This window comes from Musca autumnalis, unplaced genomic scaffold, assembly GCF_047663935.1.
Source record: "Musca autumnalis isolate F117 unplaced genomic scaffold, ASM4766393v1 scaffold_1, whole genome shotgun sequence".
NCBI classification, from domain to species: Eukaryota; Metazoa; Arthropoda; class Insecta; order Diptera; family Muscidae; genus Musca; species Musca autumnalis.
Genome location: NW_027411644.1, coordinates 307,764,174 through 307,785,524, shown reverse-complemented (window position 1 = coordinate 307,785,524; position 21,351 = coordinate 307,764,174). Strand labels below are relative to the sequence as shown.

Here is a 21,351-nt window from a genome sequence, read left to right as displayed (position 1 = left end):
TAAAATTAAACGTAAAATAGTAAAATATAGATTTTTGTAGTTACATTGATTCTGTTTGTACTTACTGTGCCTTTTGATTTCAAAACACTTGTCAAGGACCCCGCCGAAGATGCAGGGGCTGGGGGTGAGACCAAAACATTGCCAAAATCAGCTTGACTGGATGTCTCAGATAAGTGACCGCCCAATCCTGGACCATCTTTCCACAAAGACTGCGACGAGTCATACATATCCTGCATGTGACGACCAAATAGGCCTCCAGTGGCAGGCATATTGCGATTGAAATCTCTTTGTAATCCATATTCAGAAGTTTCTGTAAAGTTTTAAAATAGCTTAAAAGGGGAATTTGAAATCGGAATATTTCTATCTACCTGATTTATTATCATCCTCAATGAAAAATGAGGCCTTCATCAATTGTAATTTGTGTGAATCGGTACCCATATCTCTGGCCAATGTTGCGGTGGGACTAGTCAAACCTTGTTTATAATTTTGTGGTGGATCGAACATGGAGAAATCATTGCCATTGTTTTGAAAATATTCTATGTGATTAAAAAATCGGTTATTTCCAAAGCAAACCTAAAAAAAGAATCCAATACTTACGTGTCTTATCCATAAGCATAAATTCCGCCGACTCATCCATGGGATAAAATCCTGCATTTGTCAAGGATTTTGGGTCCAAAGAACGTGCAGCATCTTCCGAGATCTAATGATAAAAAACGAAACCAATATTAGCAAACACTTTTTTTGCAAATGCCACTCACATTTCTTCTTCGCCTTACCTTCTGAGCATTTTTCAAGGCCGCCAAAGTCATTTTATCTTGGCCCATGGCTCCACCAACAGCACCTTGCTGTTGCTTGGCTGCATCTAAAGCAGCTGCTCCCATTTTTGCTTTTTTTGGATCGGTTGGCACATCATCTTCTTCATCACTATCATTTAGGCCATACTTAGAAAAGTGCTTAACACGAAATACCCAGCTACCAGTTTCAGGGCGATATTCTATAAAACGTGTATCATTTTTATCGCAGACACGTCGCAACTTGGCTTCCCAATCCATTTCAGCCAAACGTTGAGGATCCTTAATGGGTTCATGTATGCTCTTATCCAAAGGCCACACCTGATCCAATGTTACTTGAGCTTCACGATTCAAACCCTGGCCAATTGGTGGTTTATTATCATCATCGGGATAAATGATGATTTCTTTATTACGGAAATGGACTATTTCATCTAGATTTAGGCCAGCCACATCCATTTCCTTGCCAAAGTAGACATTGCCGTAGCCCTCACGACCCACAGTGAAATTGGGCACCACACAAGAACCATCCTCGGCCAAATAGGATTTCAAATCATCCAATGAGGGTATGGTGTAATAGCTAAAACAAAATCTCTTTAACATTTAAAATCTTCACCCACAATTTTCATCAAAACCTACCCCACTCTCTTAAGAGTTATGCCCGTGGGATGTTCTTCATAGTCCGCCTGATTATCTTCCACCAAAATTGATTTATCTTCACCGCTGTAGGAACGGCCAGACAAAACACTTTCATTTGCACCGCCACCACCAGCCGAACTCATACCTTCCAATCTTGAGGGTTGATCTTCAAATGGATTTTCTTGCACAGTAGATACGGACATGCGTCCGGTAAACGTTTCCAACGGTTTGCGCGGTACCAATTCAGTCAAGGTGCTATTATGGGAAGAGACCGGCTCGAAACCAGCATTCAAATTATGCTGACGCACCTTTTCCAAATTATTGGGATGCAGCCATGATTCGCGGCGACTAGAATCTAAGGCACCACCACCAGTGCTTCCACCGACATTGCTACTCGTCGGAGTAGCACTGCTAAGAGGAGTACCTCTACCACCTGTTGCCAAACCACCACTAGATGTTACTCCAGTATCTCTTGAAGGTGGGTCTGTGGGTATCTCTCCAGAGAAGGAATCATTTCGGGCATCTTGTCCTCCTAGACCGCTACTGCCAATTTGGCGCTGGGGAGTATTTTGTTGACTGGCGGGTGGAGTCTGAGTACTGCCACCAACTGAGCCCAAAGATTGATTATTCTTGGGTTTCAATATCAACCGTTTGGCATTCGGTTTCAAGCTGAAACTTTCAACACTGGCATCGAACTCTTCTAGTCCCTCAAACAGCGACTTCTTGGTCAAAGATGAACCAATTGGCTTTACACGTACCACACTTGGTGATGACTTGGTAGAGACCTTAAATTGACTGCTTACATTACCGCTTTCCAAGATGGCTTTTTGTGCCGCGGGATTAGTTGCCTTGGCGGGATCGTTCTCTTCGTTTCTCTTCAAATCCTTGAAGATTGGATTATCTCCATAGGGAGAGGTAACTTTAGACAAAATCTGTTGATGTATGGGAACTTGTTGCTGTTGTTGGGGTGTCCCGGGCAAACCGCCCATTGTGCCCATGCCGCCACCCAAAGTGGTGCCGAAACCGCCTCCTAAAGTTGTATTGCTGGTGCCAAATGCTGAGGTACCTGTTGTGCCAAATAGTCCACCACCTGTGGTATTTTGTGTGCCACCAAGAGTAGTACCAAACATACCGCCAGGCTTGGCTGCAGTATTGCCAAATAGTGATGTTCCACCTGTACCGGAATTGAAATTAAGTGGTTGTGCTTGGGAAGTTTGAGTGCCGAAAGCGCCGAATCCGGATGTTGCAGGTTTATTTAGACTTGTATTACCAAAGAGACCTCCTCCAGTGGTATTGGTGTTTGCCATGGAGAAATTACCAAAGCCTGTGTTTGCGGTAGATGTTTGACCAAAAGCGGGAGCTGCTCCAAAACCAGTAGCCGGCTTGGCACCAAACAAGCCACCACTTGCTGTACTTGTGGCCGTATTACCAAAACCTCCAAAACCAGTATTGGCTGTTGACACCCCACCTAAACCAAAAGCTGGTTTATTGGGATCATTGGCTTGCTGCTGTCCAAACAGCGAAGGCTGTTGTTGGTTAGTATTTTGACCAAACGCGGAACCAAATCCAGTATTTGTTTGTCCAAATGCGGGTGCTGTACTGGTGGCCGTGGTTTGTCCAAACATTGAAGGTTGAGTTGTTTGACCAAAGGCTGGTTTGGCTCCAAAAGGATTTGAGCTGTCAGTGGTTGTGGCACCAAATGCCGTAGTTCCTGTAGCACCAAAGGGTTTTGCGCCAAAAGGTTGTGTGGCTGTTGCTCCAAAGCCAGTTGTGGGTTGCTGGCCAAAAGCACTGGTAGTGCTTCCGAAGAGACCTTTGTTTTCGGTTGTACCTGCCGCTGGTTGTCCAAATAGACCTGTGGAGGGTTGGGTGGTGGAACCAAACAACCCTGTCCCTGTTGTTGGCTGTGTAGCGGCTCCAAACCCAAAACCAGTTGTTGTGCCCGTTTGTGGCCCCTTACGATTGGCCATGTAATCTTCCATGCGCAATTCTTCCAAGGATTTGCCTTCATATTCTTTCATGGCTGTAATGCAGTGTTGTTTGGTATTGACATTGTTGGGTTGGCCACCTTTCATTAAAGTATCAGTTCCAATGGTGGGTGCATACTTTGCAATAGATGTTCCTGGATTGGCAGCTGCAGCAGCATTAGCTGGTTGACCAAAAGCCGATGTTGTGGAACTGCCAAAAACACTGGTATTCGTGGGAGCGGCTTGGCCAAAGGTACCAAAGCCACTAGCACTTGTAGATGCAGCAGGTTGACCAAACAAAGAGGTGGTCGGTTGAGTTGTTGTTTGACCAAAACCACCTAAGCCCCCTGGCTTAACGGCCGCCCCGAACGCCGATGTTGCTGTAGGTTGACCAAACAAAGATGTTGAATTTGCCTGGGGCTGGGCCGAACCAAAGAGTGTTGTATTTTGTTGGGGTTGGGCAAAAGCTGAAAATCCATAATAAAGTTTTTTATTGTCCAAGTTATGCTTATTTTCTCTTTACTTACATCCAAAAGCCGGCTGAGTAGTTGTGGTGGCTCCGAATGCAGTTGATGTACTGGCTCCACCAAACAACCCCGTAGATTGTGGCTGTGCTGCTGTAGAACCAAACATCGATGGCTGAGTTTGTTGGGTTCCAAAGGCAGGGGCTGCTCCGAATGCACTAGTAGCCGGTTTCCCAAAAGCCGACTGGCCAAACGGCGATGATGTCGCTGTATTATTAAAACCGCCAAAACCTGTGGTCGGCGCTGTCGACCCAAACGTGGGTTTTGCTCCACCAAACATTTTATGTATTTGTCTTCACCGTCTATTTATTACTAAAATTTTGTTTATATTAATATCTTTGTTTTGTTTTTTTTTGCGCGCGTAATATAAAAGCGTGTTTGTCGTCTTCTCCCTCTCTTCCAGCAATGAACTTGTGTGGCTAATTTCACAAAATGATTGTTAAAAGCAGCAAATCATAATCTATTATTGTTGTGAAATTTTTGCACAATTTGCCACTTAGAACTGAAATGACAAATCCTTTACCCGGAAAATGCTCAGCACTTGTCACTTAAGATGGTAATGTTGTCCTGGCACAAAAATTCCGCAACTTTTTAAAAATATTTGCGTGAAAAGCGTCACTTACGAGTAAAGATTGAATTTTTTAATTTCATTTCATTCCACTTGATTCCATTTTTAGTACATCAACTTTTAGTACAATACAATGTGGTGTCAATTAGTCCTCAAGCAAGTTGGTAACGTATGTCTGTAAAACAGATGTTGAGTTAGTCGATAACGTGTCGTAAATGCATCTTATGGGTACTTTACACGATATGTTTTTTACATATGAATTGTCACTTCTCCCATACAAAATGTATATGCAAAGTGATAACTCATATGTAAAAAACATATCGTGTAAAGTACCCATTACTATGAGATGAATCAGAGAATTTTGAAGACTTTGGTATGGAAAATAATGGGGGTTATCATGAACGGCAATTCCCCGTGAATTTTTTCACTTTTTTCCTTTAAGTTCCAACGGCGGAAAAACAAAACTCAAGTAGAAATTTCATTCATGATAACCCCAAATGAATAACTAGATCGGTAGTGCGATTCTCTAAAGCTGCAAACACATACAACGTTTGGGTAAAGTTTTGTGTCGTTTTGGCCGTTTTTACACTGTTGGGCATGATGCCGAAAAATTCAAATTCATTTGAAATATATGCCGACAAACAGATAAAGCTGAAAACAGATACAACGTTTGATTAAAGTTTTGTGTCGTTTTGGCCGTTTTTACACTGTTGGGCATGATGCCGAAAAATTCAAATTCATTTGAAATATATGCCGACAAACAGATAAACGCTGGACTTTGGTATCGTCGTCGCCCTGTTGTTGTTTTTTCTCGACGCCCAACGCAAAACTTTAATCAAACGTTGTATCTGTTTTCAGCTTAAACGCTGGACTTTGGTGTCGTCGTCGCCCTGTTGTTGTTGCTTTTTTCTCGACGCCCAACGCAAAACTTTAATCAAACGTTGTATCTGTTTTCAGCTTAACTCATTATTTGAGTTACCGACAAATGTCGGTAAAATTAAAACGCAAAATTATGAATGAAGCTGCAAACACATACAACGTTTGGGTAAAGTTTTGTGTCGTTTTGGCCGTTTTTACACTGTTGGGCATGATGCCGAAAAATTCAAATTCATTTGAAATATATGCCGACAAACAGATAAACGCTGGACTTTGGTATCGTCGTCGCCCTGTTGTTGTTGTTTTTTTCTCGACGCTCGAAAGTTGACAACACTGTTTCTATCGGTAGAACCATGGTACAATAGAGGTAGGCCAGGTATGAAAATCACTGAGTAATGCCACCCTGCAGCCATGGCTTAAAACGTCAAATGGCATGGTACAATAATAATGGTAGATGTACCTGCATAGCTATCCCGTATTACAAAAACATATGGAAATTAAAGCTTCACTTTTTATATGTTAAAAGTGTCATATAGTGTAAAAACATTTCTTTAGCTAGACTCCAGAATATTCTTGTTGGAAAAGTGTTCCAAAAATAGCAAAAGTTCTTCCCAAACTTATGACAGTGAAAAAATGTCATTCACTTATTTTCTACTTGACAAGTTTGGCTAATCTGACATCGTGATTGCTGTTATCCGATTTGCAGATAAATGTCAGCAGAATTTTTACAAAAATTGTAATTTTTGACATTCCCATACTTTTGGAACAAATTTAAATTAATATCAATATTTGATAAATTGTTTATTCGTAAGATTCGCTAAAAAAATCAACAATTTTATTTTGCCACGCGAATACATATTTTTGTCCTTGTTTTCAATTTTAAGATATATGGCCTGTTCCCGTACTTTATAAAGTGGTAAAAGTCGTAAAAGTTGTAAAAGTCGTAAACGATTTTCATATAAATTTTGTGTACTGGAACGAAAAGTGTGTAAAAGTGGTAAGAATTGTAAAAACTTTTTAGTTCTGGAACAGAGCTAAAGTGTTACAGCAGAAGTTTTTTGTTGGAACAATTCAGCGATACATCTACCTTTATGATTGCATAATGTCAAAAACAGTACAAAATGTCAACCCTGCTTTTGACAGATTAGGCCATAAAAAGAAAAAATTGTAATCAGCTGTTAGCTGTGGCCTACCTTTACTTTATTCTACCATGCCCCCACTTTTAAAAGAGTACGCTGCGTTGAGATTTTTTTGCCAAGGGAAGTTTCCAAAAGTCCAATGACAATAGGTGTGTACGATAACACAATAATTTGAATAAATTCGTACAAATTTTTACTGAATGCTGTTCGATAACAAAATTATCCAGCAAAAGAGAGCGAGTTTGGAAAGATTTTTGGAGAGTTTTGGGCTTAAATCTAGTTTAGTAAAAACTCTCCGATTTTTTCGAAATTTTTTCTATAGGTAGATATATTTACGCTGATTACGGGAATGTAAAATCTTCTTGGGGGACGGACCCGGTTACCCGGTTATTCGACCCGAAAGTCCGGGTACCCGGTACCCGATAGACCCGGTTCTACTGAACCGATTCTTACAAAATGGGTATCGTTGGAAAGCTTATGAAAATACCTATCCAACAAGTGGTCATATAATCTCCAGGGGTTCAGAAGTTATAACCAAAATACCTCTTTTTGGACCCGGGTTTTTCCATAAAACCCTCAAAAAGTCGAAAAAGGGCCCATTATGGGTGCTCAATTAATTCACGTAATTTTATAGCTCATACTTCAACCTTTCCAAAATGGTGCCATTTGTTATAATACCTTCACTGGGTCCAGAGATATTGACCTTAGAATGAGAGAAAAATTTAAAATTTAGAAGAAAATGTTGTTCCCATTCCCTAGATTTGAACCTGTCCATAGGAGAAAGTCTTAAATCCCCGGCCGAAGGCCGGCTACTTAGAGAAAATTTATACATTAAAAGAAAATGTTGTTCCCATTCCCTAGATTTGAACCTGTCCATAGGAGAAAGTAATTTAAAAGAAAATGTTGTTCCCATTCCCTAGATTTGAACCTGTCCATAGGAGAAAGTCTTAAATCCCCGGCCGAAGGCCGGCTACTTAGAGAAAATTTACTTAAAAAAAGTGATGAATTTAGAAAAACTCTGGACCCAGTGAAGGTATTATAACAAATGGCACCATTTTGGAAAGGTTGAAGTATGAGCTATAAAATTACGTGAATTAATTGAGCACCCATAATGGGCCCTTTTTCGACTTTTTGAGGGTTTTATGGAAAAACCCGGGTCCAAAAAGAGGTATTTTGGTTATAAATTTTTTCCATACTTCAACCTTTCCAAAATGGTGCCATTTGTTATAATACCTTCACTGGGTCCAGAGATATTGACCTTAGAATGAGAGAAAAATTTAAAATTTAGAAGAAAATGTTGTTCCCATTCCCTAGATTTGAACCTGTCCATAGGAGAAAGTCTTAAATCCCCGGCCGAAGGCCGGCTACTTAGAGAAAATTTATACTTTAAAAGAAAATGTTGTTCCCATTCCCCAGATTTGAACCTGTCCATAGGAGAAAGTCTTAAATCCCCGGCCGAAGGCCGGCTACTTAGAGAAAATTTATAATTTAAAAGAAAATGTTGTTCCCATTCCCTAGATTTGAACCTGTCCATAGGAGAAAGTCTTAAATCCCCGGCCGAAGGCCGGCTACTTAGAAAAAAATTTATTTAAAAAAAGTGATGAATTTAGAAAAACTCTGGACCCAGTGAAGGTATTATAACAAATGGCACCATTTTGGAAAGGTTGAAGTATGAGCTATAAAATTACGTGAATTAATTGAGCACCCATAATGGGCCCTTTTTCGACTTTTTGAGGGTTTTATGGAAAAACCCGGGCCCAAAAAGAGGTATTTTGGTTATAACTTCTGAACCCCTGGAGATAACCCCATCATATGACCACTTGTTGGATAGGTAGTTTCATAAGCTTTCCAGCGATACCCATTTTGTAAGAATCGGTTCAGTAGAACCGGGTCTATCGGGTACCGGGTACCCGGACTTTCGGGTCGAATAACCGGGTAACCGGGTCCGTCCCCCAAGAAAATTTTATATTCCCGCAATCAGCGTAAAAATACCTACCTCTGGAAAAAATTTCAAAAAAATCGGAGAGTTTTTACTAAACTAGATTTGTTCCGAGTTTTGTGACTGAGAACTTGCAAATTTTTGCTGGGAAAATTTGTCCCGCAAAAATTTTCAAGTCTGATCAGCTGACTTTTAATCACATTTTCAATGTAAACAAATCGAAATGTTAACATTTTAGACCAAGAAAATTTCACATTTGCACATTTTTTTAGATTCTAAAGCGTTGTGGATATGATTAAAGCATTAAATAAGTAAAGTGCAATTTTAAAATTTATGTTTTTGTTCCGTTTGGTTTAAAATATCAAAAGAAACAACAACAAATTTCATACATTTTCGGAAACAGCTGACTTTCTTGCAAGTTTTTGCAAAATGCTGTTCGATAACTTTCTGCAATTTTTCTTGGTTGAGAGAGTAAAATTCACTGAGAGAGGTTGCTGGAACTGACTGAGTAATTATTGCTGGGAAAGTTATCGTACACACCTAATAATAGGAACAAAACATAAATTTTAAAATTGCACTTTACTTATTTAATGCTTTAATCCTATCCACAACGCTTTAGAATCTAAAAAAATGTGCAATTGTGAAATTTTCTTGGTCAAAAATGTTAACATTTAGATTTGTTTACATTAAACATGTGATTAAAAGTCAGCTGATCAGACTTGCAAATTTTTGCGGGACAAATTTTCCCAGCAAAAATTTGCAAGTTCTCAGTCACAAAACTCTCCAAAAATCTCTCCAAACTCGCTCTCTTTTGCTGGATAATTTTGTTATCGAACAGCATTCAGTAAAAATTTGTACGAATTTGTACAAATTATTGGGTTATCGTACACACCTAATTACAACAATTGCATTGCTCAATCTACATTGCTGAACGTATTGAAGGAAGTTGTCCACTTGATAGAGGACAAATTGTGCAAAATTGGATCGTATCGAAATTGTCGGAGGAGGAAAAAAGACAAAACAAAAATTATTTTTATTCAACAACGAAATTTTCTGGTGTTGTCCGCTGTATAGATGGAGCCCATGTGCACATTGGATTTGCTCCCAATTTATCAATTAACATCTCAAATTGTTGTTTTATTGTTATTTTCACCATATTTTTGATAGGCAAAATTAATTAATCATGCAAATAATCAACAATTGTAATATGGTGTTTATATTATAGCCTTTTGCAGGGTTAACCTTCTTAATGAGGATTTGACATTTGAAGGAATTGACATATGAAACCCAGTGGGTTTGTTAAATCCGGTTATATATAAACTTACTATTAAGAAAATATTTTTTTCCTTTTAATTTTACTTCTTGTTTCTTCGAAAATATTCACTGCAACTGAAAATAACTGATTGCTGAAAAATATCCGGTTCGTCAACTGAGATTCGTAACTTCAGTTGAAGGTTGCTATACATAAAGTAATTTTGACAACTGAGAACTCCACTCAACGATAATTGCTATCGATAATCGACCCCTTAGAATCATCTGAACCACAGTTTATACATTTGGACACTAAGACCAGCTGATTGTTATGTTTGCTGTGAACAACATTATTGTGGTTTACAAAAAAAACTTTAATCACAATAATGTAAAATCTATTATGCTTGTTGTCAAAAGTTGTTAACAGAACTCTGAATGGCCGACCTTCTATAGGCCTTGATCTGAACATTTGCAACGCAGAAAGATTCCAAAGACATGTAACTTCTGGGAAGTCATATATAATATGCCGGATAACGTATTTTACTCCCATTTTAGGATGAATATTAGTTAGCACTTTTGAGGTGTATTTGGGTATCATGTGTAGTTATTTTGTTTATTTTTTTTTTTTTACTTGTTTAGCAGAATTTAAAAAACTCCAATGATGGGGCTGCTTCTCCAGAAGTATTGTTCCGCCTTTTATCCTTTTATACGTAACTAGAAAATTTAAAAATGTTCTTGTATTATCGCGCGAGAAAGGCCTCATCAACTTCTTCAATTTTTCTTAAGACCTGTTCCCGAAAAGCTATCAGCTTTCTTCGCTTCGAACGAAAATCTGTGAGAATTTTGCTCGAATCTCCATCTATAATCACTGTAAATTAAAAACTAAATAATTCCATTGCTAGAGTCGTGTCCATTGTCCGAATTTTTACATTTCCAATGATTACATTTTTATTTAATGTACATATGTATGTATGTATGGGGATTATATAAGAATATGTATAATACTATAACAGTTATGTGTATAAAAATATTAGTTGGTATTGCGTCATTGACGTAGTTTTATTTTTTTGCCATAACGACAGCGTCTATTGCCAAATTTAATTGGTTCACATAAAATGCCATTTTATTGTCGTGTTCAGCCATTTTTAATTTTAAATCTGCAATTTCTTTAGACAACAATGAAAGTTGAGCTTCCAATGAGCCGCCTTGCATTGGAGAACTTTCCGGTGGTACAGGTACACAATTGACATATCCGCTGGTGATTGCAAACAAAACTTTATCTGCCAATACAGCCAGTGTATTGAGATCATCATTAGATATTGAAATTATTCCCTGTACTTTGGATGGCAGACGATTCATCCAAATGGATTTTAACACGTTATCGTTAATATCTCGGCCGCCCACCAGTCGCATCTTATTAAGCAATTCTGATGGTTTCCTATCGCCTAGTTCAAAATGTTGTAAGCCTTTTATTATTAGATTTTGCTTACTGCATTGGAGAAGGACTCGCTTTTTCAGTGTTTCATAGGGAGTTGAGCATCCTTCATCGGCGGCAATAGCTTCAACTATTTGTGGTACTGTGCTATTTTGTATAGCAGTCAAAACGGTGCGATATTTTGTTGACTCGCTAACGATAGAAGTTGTGGTAAATTGTGTTTCCACATGGGCGAACCATTTTTCAGGATTTTCTGCACAAAAATGTGGAATACGTAATATGGACATTTTTGTAGCTTCGTTGGAATCTTCTTCTTCTGTTATGCGTTTGTTCGGATTTTGTGATTCTCCATGGGAATTGTTGACGTTGTCCCTCGTTGAAGCTGTGACACTATTCGTAGATGTAACGGAATCTGTTAGCGGTGCATCTGGATAGCTAGTTGTGCTTGATGGTTTAGCTGAAATTAAAATGGGTTCCATAACGCTATTGTTGGACAAATGTTCCTGGTTGAAAGTCCTATTTTTGGGTTTGGTACCTCCTTGTACAAAACCATTGGTTAACCGTGGCTTTTCAGTATCAGTTGTTGACAATTCGGCTTTCACAGTGTTTGATGATGTTGTGCGAGTTTGTGATTCACCTGAAGCCGAGATTTCATTAATCTTTTGGGATTCTGTTAAAGGCGTATCCGAATTAAGAGCTGCAGTAGCTTTGGGTGGCTTAGCCGCCATAGAACTGTTTTCACAATCAAAAGTTGTACATTTGGTGGTCGACATGCCACCCTGCAAACCAATAGCCGGCCGGGTATTTGTAGTTCCTGCAGCACCAAAGGGTTTTGCGCCAAAAGGTTGTATGGCTGTGGTCCCAAAGCCAGTTGAAGGTTGCTGACCAAAAGCACTGGTAGTGCTTTCGAAGAGACCTTTGTTTTCGGTTGTACCCGCTGCTGGTTGTCCAAATAGACCTGTGGAGGGTTGGGTGGTGGAACCAAACAACCCTGTTCCTGTTGTTGGCTGTGCAGCCGCTCCAAACCCAAAACCAGTTGTTGTGCCCGTTTGTGGCCCCTTACGATTGGCCATGTTATCTTCCATGCGCAATTCTTCCAAGGATTTTCCTTCATATTCTTTCATGGCTGTAATGCATTGTTGTTTGGTAATGACAACGTTGGGTTGGCCACCTTTTATTAAAGTATCAGTTTCAATGGGGGGTGCATATTTTGCAATGGATGTTCCTAGATTGGCAGCTGCAGCAGCATTAGCTGGTTGACCAAAAGCCGATGTTGTGGAACTGCCAAAAACACTGGTATTCGTGGGAGCGGCTTGGCCAAAGGTACCAAAGCCACTTGCACTTGTAGATGCAGCAGGTTGACCAAACAAAGAGGTGGTCGGTTGAGTTGTTTGACCAAAACCACCTAAGCCCCGTGGCTTAACGGCCGCCCCGAACGCCGATGTTGCTGCAGGTTGAACAAATTTGAATGATGTTGAATTTGCCTGGGGCTGGGCCGAACCAAAGAGTGTTGTATTTTGATGGGGTTGGGCAAAAGCTGAAAATCAATAATAAAGTTTTTTTATTGTCCAAGTTATGCTTATTTTCTCTTTACTTACATCCAAAAGCCGGCTGAGTAGTTGTGGTGACTCCGAATGCAGTTGATGTACTAGCTCCACCAAATAACCTCGTAGATTGCGGCTGTGCTGCTGTAAAACTAAACATCGATGGCTGAGTTTGTTGGGTTCCAAAGACAGGGGCCGCTCCCAATGCACTAGTAGTCGGCTTGCCAGAAACCGACAGGCCAAAAGGCGACGATGTCGCTGTACTACCAAAGAAGTCAAAACCAGTGGTGAGAGCTGTCGACCCAAATATGGATTGCACAGGGTTTGTTGATGTTGTGACAGTTTTTGATTCACCTGAAGCCGAGATTTTATCAATCTTTTTAAATTCCGTTATAGATGCACCAGAATTGAGGGCAGCAGTAGCATTTGATGACTTAGCCGCAATAGAATTGTTTTCACTATCAACAATTGTACTTTTAGTGGTCGCACTAGTAGCCGCTTTCCCAAAACCCGACTGGCCAAACGGCGACGATGTCGCTGTATTATTAAAACCGCCAGAACCTGTGTTCGGATGTGTGGCCGGCGCTGTCGACACAAATGTGGGCTGCACAATGCTTGTTGATGTTATAGGTGTACCAGAATTGAGAGCAGCAGTACCATTGGATGACTTATCAGAAAGGGAATTGTTTTCACTATCAAAAATTGTACTCTTGATGGTCGCACTAGTAGCCGGCAGGCCAAACGGCGACGATGTCGTTGTATTATCAAAACAGCCAGAACCTGTGTTCGGAAGCGTGGCCTGTGCTGTCGAAACAAATGTGGGCTGCACAATGTTTGTTGATGTTATAGGTGTACCAGAATTGAGAGCAGCAGTACCATTGGATGACTTATCAGAAAGGGAATTGTTTTCACTATCAAAAATTGTACTCTTGATGGTCGCACTAGTAGCCGGCAGGCCAAACGGCGAAGATGTCGTTGTATTATCAAAACAGCCAGAACCTGTGTTCGGAAGCGTGGCCTGTGCTGTCGAAACAAATGTGGGATGCGCAATGCTTGTTGATGTTATAGGTGTACCAGAATTGAGAGTAGCAGTACCATTGGATGACTTAGCAGAAAGGGAATTGTTTTCACTATCAGAAATTGTACTCTTGATGGTCGCATTTGTAGCCGGCAGGCCAAACGGCGACGATGTCGCTGTATTATTAAAACAGCCAGAACCTGTGTTCGGAAGTGTGGCCTGTGCTGTCGAAACAAATGTGGGTTGCGCAATGCTTGTTGATGTTATAGGTGTACCAGAATTGAGAGTAGCAGTCGCCGAAATGGAATTGTTTTCAAACGGCGACAAAGTCCCTGTATTATTAAAACTGCCAGAACCTGTGGTCGGCGTTTTCGACCCTAATGTAGGGTTTGATCCACCAACCATTTTAGTTATTTGTCTTCACTTCAATTTCGTTGCTTTTATCGCGCTCGTAATAGGAAAAGCGTTTTTGTCGTCGTCTTCTTCTTCTCTCTTCGAGCTATGAACTATTTATGTTGCTAATTTCTTTTATTTATTTTTATTTTTTAATACTTCGAAGAGACTCTCCAGGTACAAAAAATGGCGATACTCAGGATTCAATTTAAACAATTTTAACGGTCGTGTTCCATATGTTGTCTTCGGATAACTGATTTACAGCACCAAAAGCAAAAACGACAATACCTTAGTACACAGTTAAGCGAAGCGACTCTCCAGGTACAAACAATGGCGATACTCAGGATTCAAGTTAAACAAATTTAACGGTCGTGTTCCAAATGTTGTTCTCGGATAACTGATTTACAGCAACAAAAGCAAAAACGAACAAATAAACATAACATGAAAAAATATGGTATTTTTCCAAAAAAGAATACATTAACAACTCACAAATTCCTGGTGGAGAAGTTGAGAAAGAGCATCCATCCACTGTATATTAAGCATCAAAATCGATCTCTGCCTTAAGCCCTCGGCACATACGGTCCGTCAGCGTTATTTCATGTCACGCGTTAACGCACGGCATTTTAAACAATATGGAAATCCATATGGTTGCACTGATCAACGCAATTTGAAACGCACGGAAGTTAAAATTTTTTTAACTCCATGCGTTACGACGCGCGTTCGCTTTTGACATTTGTTTGTTTACATTTTGTGATCATATGTTACAAATCAAAATGGCGTAAATTGGAAATTGTTGTAGTTATTGTTCATTTCATTTTCTGCGTTTCGCTTGCATTTTTAAGGAAAAATAAAAAATAATATAATTGAAAATGGAAGAAGCCCTGATAAATGCCGTCCAGCAACACCCATGCATATACGACAAATCCTCAAAGGCGTATAGAAATAAATTCTCGAAGGAAAAGGCATGGGACGCTGTGGCAAATGCTGTCGGTAAACCAGGTAAGGAGAAACCAAAATTTATTAAAATTTGTTCTATTATTTTTGTTTATTTTCACAGTAAAACAGTGCCAGACAAGGTGGAAGAGTCTGAGGGACCGGTTTGTGAAGGAAGAGTTGAAGCTGGCTTCGGGGAGTGAAGCTCCCGAATATATGGATTGGAAGTTTTCCGCCTCGATGTCCTTCCTACGCGATCATCTGCAGCCGAGACCGTAAGTTAATTTTATTAATAATAATCCTACTCCTCAATAGAAATTGTAATATATGTATGTGAGTTTGTTTTGCCGATGTACGTGACAGCGCGAAATATTCGCCCTAGGCCCACTTTCTAAAAGAAAGGGTGCTACTAAAGAACCTTTGGCATAAATAGAATACTCTACCATCTGGAGGAAAAATCTAAAATTTTTACCACAGTTAGATCTTTACGTCCTGATTACAAAAATGTAAAGTATGTTTGTCCATACTTCCCGAGATATGGGCCCGTGAAGTTCCGAAAATTCCCTTGTTAGTGTTAGTTTTCGTGCCCTAAATTGGCTCCTGTCCATAGGAGAAAGGAATCCCCGACCGAAGGCCGGCTACTAAGAAAAAACTTGCAATTAAAAAAAATTTCAGATTTTTTCCGTCAGCTGGTAGAGTATTCAATTTGTTCCGAACCTTTCTCAAATAATGAGTGCTTTTATAGAAGATATATAGAACAAAGTAATATTGTTTTCTGTCCAACTTATTGCTGTCACTTGAATTACATTCCACTGTCCTAGAATTACGCAGATTCTTGGCCATTTATTTTGGATCACTTGGCATAGTGAGTGAGTGATACCTCACTAGACCTTGAAAAGATGAACCGATTGGTTTCACACGATGACTTGGCAGACAATAGGTGTGTCGTTTAATCAATAATTTGTACATGTCCAGTAGCTTCTTGTAAATGTTACCGATTTTTGTCGGAAACTCAAGAATTAAGTTAAAGATTCGACTAAATGTGGGTGCGCCATTGTACAGGCCTTGGTTCCGAGATTGAAGGAACTAGATGAACGAATGAGCCAAATGTAGTTCCAATAATTTTTTCTTGGGAATAATTAATTTGAACTGTTCGTTCCGAAATTACGCAGATGTTTACAAATTTTTTGTAATAGGAAAATATGTCAAATGTTACGTTAAAGAAATCGAAAGAATTTGTAATCTTTCATATCAGGGTTTCATCGATTCCATAGAAGACCAGTTGCAGGTGAGAACAGAAGTCTATATGCTGGCCGTGGAGGAGCAAACGTGGATAAATCATTACAACAGATCATACAACAAGGCAATGGATTTGTTAAGGCAAGACAAGTTGAGTCAAATCTGGCCTCGGCCATAGATGCTCTCCAATAATGTCTGCTCCCTTAGAATGCAAAATAATTCTTTTCCAGCAGGCTTCCAAAAAGCAGTATTATCAATATCTGCGTGCACTGAAAACTTTGGAAATGCCACATTTACCTAAATTGCAAAATTACAAATTTGCTTCATGCTATAACGGTGATTGAGGACAATATAAGTGATTCATCGGAAGCTGATTTTAGAGAGCTTCTGGAAAGAAGCAATCGAACATACCAAAAAGTTGTGATATCAATACCATAATCGAAGATCCCAAGAACTCGACGAAGAAAAGTGCTGCGGACACTGCGACAACAGATGAGGAAAATTTAAGTACCCAAGATTGAATTGATTTTTCACTAATATAACAGCGAAGTTATCAAGCAAAGCTAGTATTGCAGCCACCTCCAGGAATGCATGATAATTTGGATGCCTATAAATTGTACATTTGTTCCATTGCGGGTTTCTTTGTGCTCGAATATTATGTAAAGCTGGTGATGTTGTGACCACTAGCTATTTGGAGGATTTGTGGTCAACATCGCTGACAAAATTTGTCGATGAAATAGGTATGAGCTCGTCGTCATGGACCGATCCAAACATTTTGCTGAGAATTATGAAGTGCATTACGCTTTCAATTAGCACATTTAGTGCTATGGTTATTTTAATTCCTTGCGGCAATTGTCAGTTTGAAGGAGAAAGGTGTGTGGCATATTGTAACCCTTTGCCTCTCAACACCCTCTCACGCCGACAAAATGACAATTGCCGCAAGGAAATTGGCCTAATGTAAATATGGACTTGGATGTATATTTAAAAAATGTTGGAATGTTACCAATTCTACAACGTTGGGTCCATGTTTTCCGTGGCATGCTCGACAAGGAACAACTCTGCTCATGGTTGTAGAAAACATTTAAGAATTTGAAGCAATAATTGAACGTTTTCTCTTCCATTCAGAACAATTGGAAAACGCCCCCTTTCCCAAAAAGTTCACATTTTCCAGCATGGTACCAGACGATGATACACGTCAAACCAAAGAGTTTATGTATGCCTTAATGAAATTTGTTGATGATCTAACGCTTTCACCCACTGAAGTTGCTACCATTGTGAGAAAAGGTGCAGCTTTAGCAGTTACCTGTGGGTGATATTTCGGATCTTATACAAATTGTAACTGATACACAATATTTGGAAAAGATACGTCAATTTTTTGCCCTGTACCTGTACTATTTATTTATTTGTTCAATTTAACATGTATAACAAAGCCAATAGGCCAATTATTGAAATACAATATGGAAGAATGTGTCACATATTTACATGATTATTATACCAAAGAGGATCGTTACAATTTATTATATTCACAATCGATTATCATATTGGAGAAAAACTGCTGGAAACAGTTTTAAAACAATTGGAGAATTTATCTGATGGGCAAAATTGAATACATGTGTATGTAGGTTTTTGAATCCATTTCCCAACATTCCTCAGATGTGAAATTTTGAAAACAACGATGAATTGTGACTCAATTCGACAGGAGATAGTTGAGTAGGTTTGGTAAGGCAGTTGAAAAGGTGGAGAGTAACGCGTGGGCATCTTCCGCATGCTGAGCAGATGTTTTGTACGGTGTCAGCAATCCAATACTAAGACGTCTGCACCATCCAGATCGTAATTGAGCCAAACGTAGCGTGTTTTCACGGTAACGCCCGACCATCACAATGGTATGCTTTCGTTGTATACAGGAAGAATCTTTGTCTCCCTATGTAGATGGTCCAGGGCAGACATGAGGAGGCACCCTGTTGTAGTTGTGACAGCTTTGAATATTTTTCCATTGTGATCTAGGGATTCTCTCTTGTATCGTTGGCTTGTCACAGATAGTCGTGTTATGCACGGACGACGGGAACATGCTGTCGGATGTGACCCCTAGAATATTGGGATAGTTTGTGGTCGGAATTCTGCTATCATCGACCGTGACATTCAACTCTGTTCTCACCTCTGTCGTCCATGTGGTTAGTGGTGGGTATTTGCATATTCCGCGCGTGGAAAAAGATGGTAAGATCAGTCAAATAGGAATTCAGCATTTCACAAATGATATCAAGATCGTACCATCGTACGTACGCATACGTTACGATCTCAATTCTGGAGGGGGGTTGAACACAGGAGAGGTAAAGGTTACAATTTTGAATGTTTGCATTTGAACCATGGCACAATTACCCAGGTATGGCATCGTAAAATTTTGAATATGTTATGTCAAAACTTTCTTTATGTTGTTGGGGAAATTACAACAAAAATATTTTTTTATAAAGGGATTTGACTTTTCATATTCGATCAGCTGGTGTAATGCACTACCTAGTAGTTCTGCCATGATTTGAACCTAACCTGAATTGAAATAAATTAAATAATGGATATGTTAACTTCAGTTCAATGTCAACGTAGTCGGCATCGTCGACTATATCCTTCCCAAATCCTTTGTATATGAATTATTAAATGATTTTTTACTACCTAAATGCAAGTATTTACAATGTTTTCTATATTTTTGAAATGTAATATTTTTATATGTATTTCTAGAACAACAAGCAATTTCGATTCCTATCAAGGAGAAGAGTATTTAACAGAGGACTTTGAAAGTTCTTATGAAACTTCATTTGAAGTGTTGCCGCAGGCAACTCCAGAAACCTCTCCTACTGATCTTCCAAAAAATAAGAAGCGTAAAACCGATGAAGCCCACGAGAAATTTTGCGAAGTAATGGGAAACCTTAATAGTGCAGTCAAAGTGAGCATGGAAGGAGAATTAACAAATAATGGATTTTATAAGTATATTGATTCCATGTTAAAAACGATGGATGACAAATCTAGAAGGCTAATAGAAGTTGAAATAATAAATCTTGTTGCAGAAAGAGTAAATATTTTATATATTTAATAGACTTAGTATAAAACATATCATTTGAATTGAACTTGTACCTTTTATATACTTATGGACTGACTATATATAATGTTTTTTTAAGTTACTTTTTATATCTTTTAAGTAAATATTTATTGCCTAGATGACTGTTTCTCTAAAACCTAAGTAAACCAATAAAACATTATTCCAATTGTCAGTTTTTAGGACACCATCATCCCCTCCTAAAAACAGACAAATTTGAGCAATGATTTTTTTTTACTAGAATTGGTCGATTTTCTGTCTGTTTTACCTTTTATTTAAATACATATCATGTATTGAACTTTATAAAAAATGTATATCGTCATAAGTGTTCCTAGTCTTACCTACCCCCATTACTATATGTCTTCTTTTGTTAACGTTTGGATTTTCCGAACAGATTTATAGAGTTCCGGTTATTTAAAGGTAAATGTGATCGTTAAATTTCATGGAGGACATTCTTGTCATTAACTTTAATGTGTAAAATATATTTGTGATGACTGCAAATTGGTTCATTTTGCGTTTTAAAATCCATCCAAAAGTAAAAGAAGACATAATAGTGGCCCTTAGAGTAAATAATTTTTCCATTTTATTTGAAATAAATATTTTGAATTCATATTAAAATTGTTTCATTTCGATTAAAAGAAATCTATATACATACATATATTGTATACAAGAAGGACCTAAGTCAAACAGAATGAAATTTGGTACTTATTGCTTGGCATATTTAAAGAATGTTTTACTTTACTTTTTTACTGTGATATTAAATAAATAAAATAAAAAGTAGAGATCATAGGTTTGTGAATATCCCGTATTACGGATACGTATTCCTAGATATGTAGCCTTTCAGTATATCTCTTATTTCAAATGCTCTTTTCGAAGCATTATTAGAATTATTTTTTTTAAGTTTTGTTAGATTTTTCTGGTTTTTTATCTCGTCTCTCCACAAACCCTTTCTACCGTCCTTATCGCCCGCAAAGTTCTTAGGGCAGTACTTCTCATCATTATCCTTCAGAAAGTTGTGAAGGACAATAGTTGCTTTCACAATATTTTCAGCAACATGTGGGCTAACATATAGTGGACCAAGTAATATCCTCCACCTAGCCGTTAATATCCCAAAGGCATTCTCGATAGTCCTCCTTGCTCTGGAAAGTCTCATATTGTACATTTCTCTGTCTGCAGGGAGAAGTATTCCTGGATAGGGACGCATTAGATTGTTTCTTAGCGGAAAAGCTGCATCTCCCACGAGAAAATAGGGCACATTTTCCCCACCGACTTCTATTGGAGCATCTGGAGGTAGATTTAGCTCGTTGTTTAGAAGACTTTTTCCAAACTCAGAGTTTCTTAGCACGCCACCATCACTTTGTGATCCATATGCCCCTATATCCACAACTGTAAACCTGTAGTCTGCGTCGCAAACCGCCATTAAAACTATGGAATATGTACCTTAACAAAAAAATAAAAGTTAGTTCCTTCTTCCAAGTTTGGATTTAGGCAAATACCTTTATAATTGTAGTACATTGATCCTGAATTGTGTGGGGATTTTATATATACATGTTTTCCATCAATGGCTCCTACACAATGTGGAAAATTCCATACTTCTTCAAACCTTTCCGCCATTTTCGACCAGTCTGCTGTCAATGGAGTTTCTAGGTACTGAGTCGAGAGTTTTTCCCAAATCTTTTGGCACGTATCTTTTATAATATATCTCACTGTTGAGGCTCCAATCTTGAATGTCACGGATAAATAGCTTACACTATCCCCATTTGCCAGATATCTGGAAAAGTAAGTACATATAGTTATCCTAAAAACACTAAAATTATTTTACTAACTTACATTAGCGTTAAAAACAAACGACACTTTGCAGAAATTGTGGGTCTATTTGAATTTTTGGTTAATTCAGATTCCAATATATGGAAGAGGACATCAAATACTGCGGGCGTCATTCTTACCAAAAGTTGGAATTGTTCCAAGTCAGTATTATATAGTCTTTCGAAGTCCAGAGCAAAGAAGCCGTCC

The 21,351-nt window shown here is 38.7% G+C and overlaps 2 protein-coding genes across 3 annotated transcripts in view; one reads left to right on the top strand and one right to left on the bottom strand.

Moving 5' to 3' along the window:
• Nucleotides 1-21,351, bottom strand: part of Nup98-96 (nuclear pore complex protein Nup98-96) — a 43,204-nt gene that overhangs the window by 2,911 nt on the left and 18,942 nt on the right. The window contains exons 2-8 of one of the 2 annotated variants that reach the window (XM_073962148.1): nt 4,442-4,661; nt 3,922-4,230; nt 1,428-3,861; nt 777-1,368; nt 598-700; nt 369-536; nt 66-310 (exon numbers count right to left, since the gene is read on the bottom strand). In XM_073962148.1, the coding sequence (XP_073818249.1) occupies nt 66-310; nt 369-536; nt 598-700; nt 777-1,368; nt 1,428-3,861; nt 3,922-4,198 (3,819 nt within the window). In that variant the 5' untranslated portion in view covers nt 4,199-4,230; nt 4,442-4,661. Of the gene's footprint in view, nt 1-65; nt 311-368; nt 537-597; nt 701-776; nt 1,369-1,427; nt 3,862-3,921; nt 4,662-21,351 lie in introns of both variants that reach the window. The other variant, XM_073962147.1, reaches the window with a different exon arrangement.
• On the top strand, nt 14,706-19,948 carry LOC141389907 (uncharacterized). The gene is made up of 3 exons (XM_073962149.1): nt 14,706-15,080; nt 15,139-15,289; nt 18,984-19,948. The coding sequence occupies exons 1-3, from the start codon at nt 14,951-14,953 to the stop codon at nt 19,333-19,335; spliced, it is 633 nt and encodes a 210-aa protein (XP_073818250.1). The 5' UTR covers nt 14,706-14,950; the 3' UTR covers nt 19,336-19,948.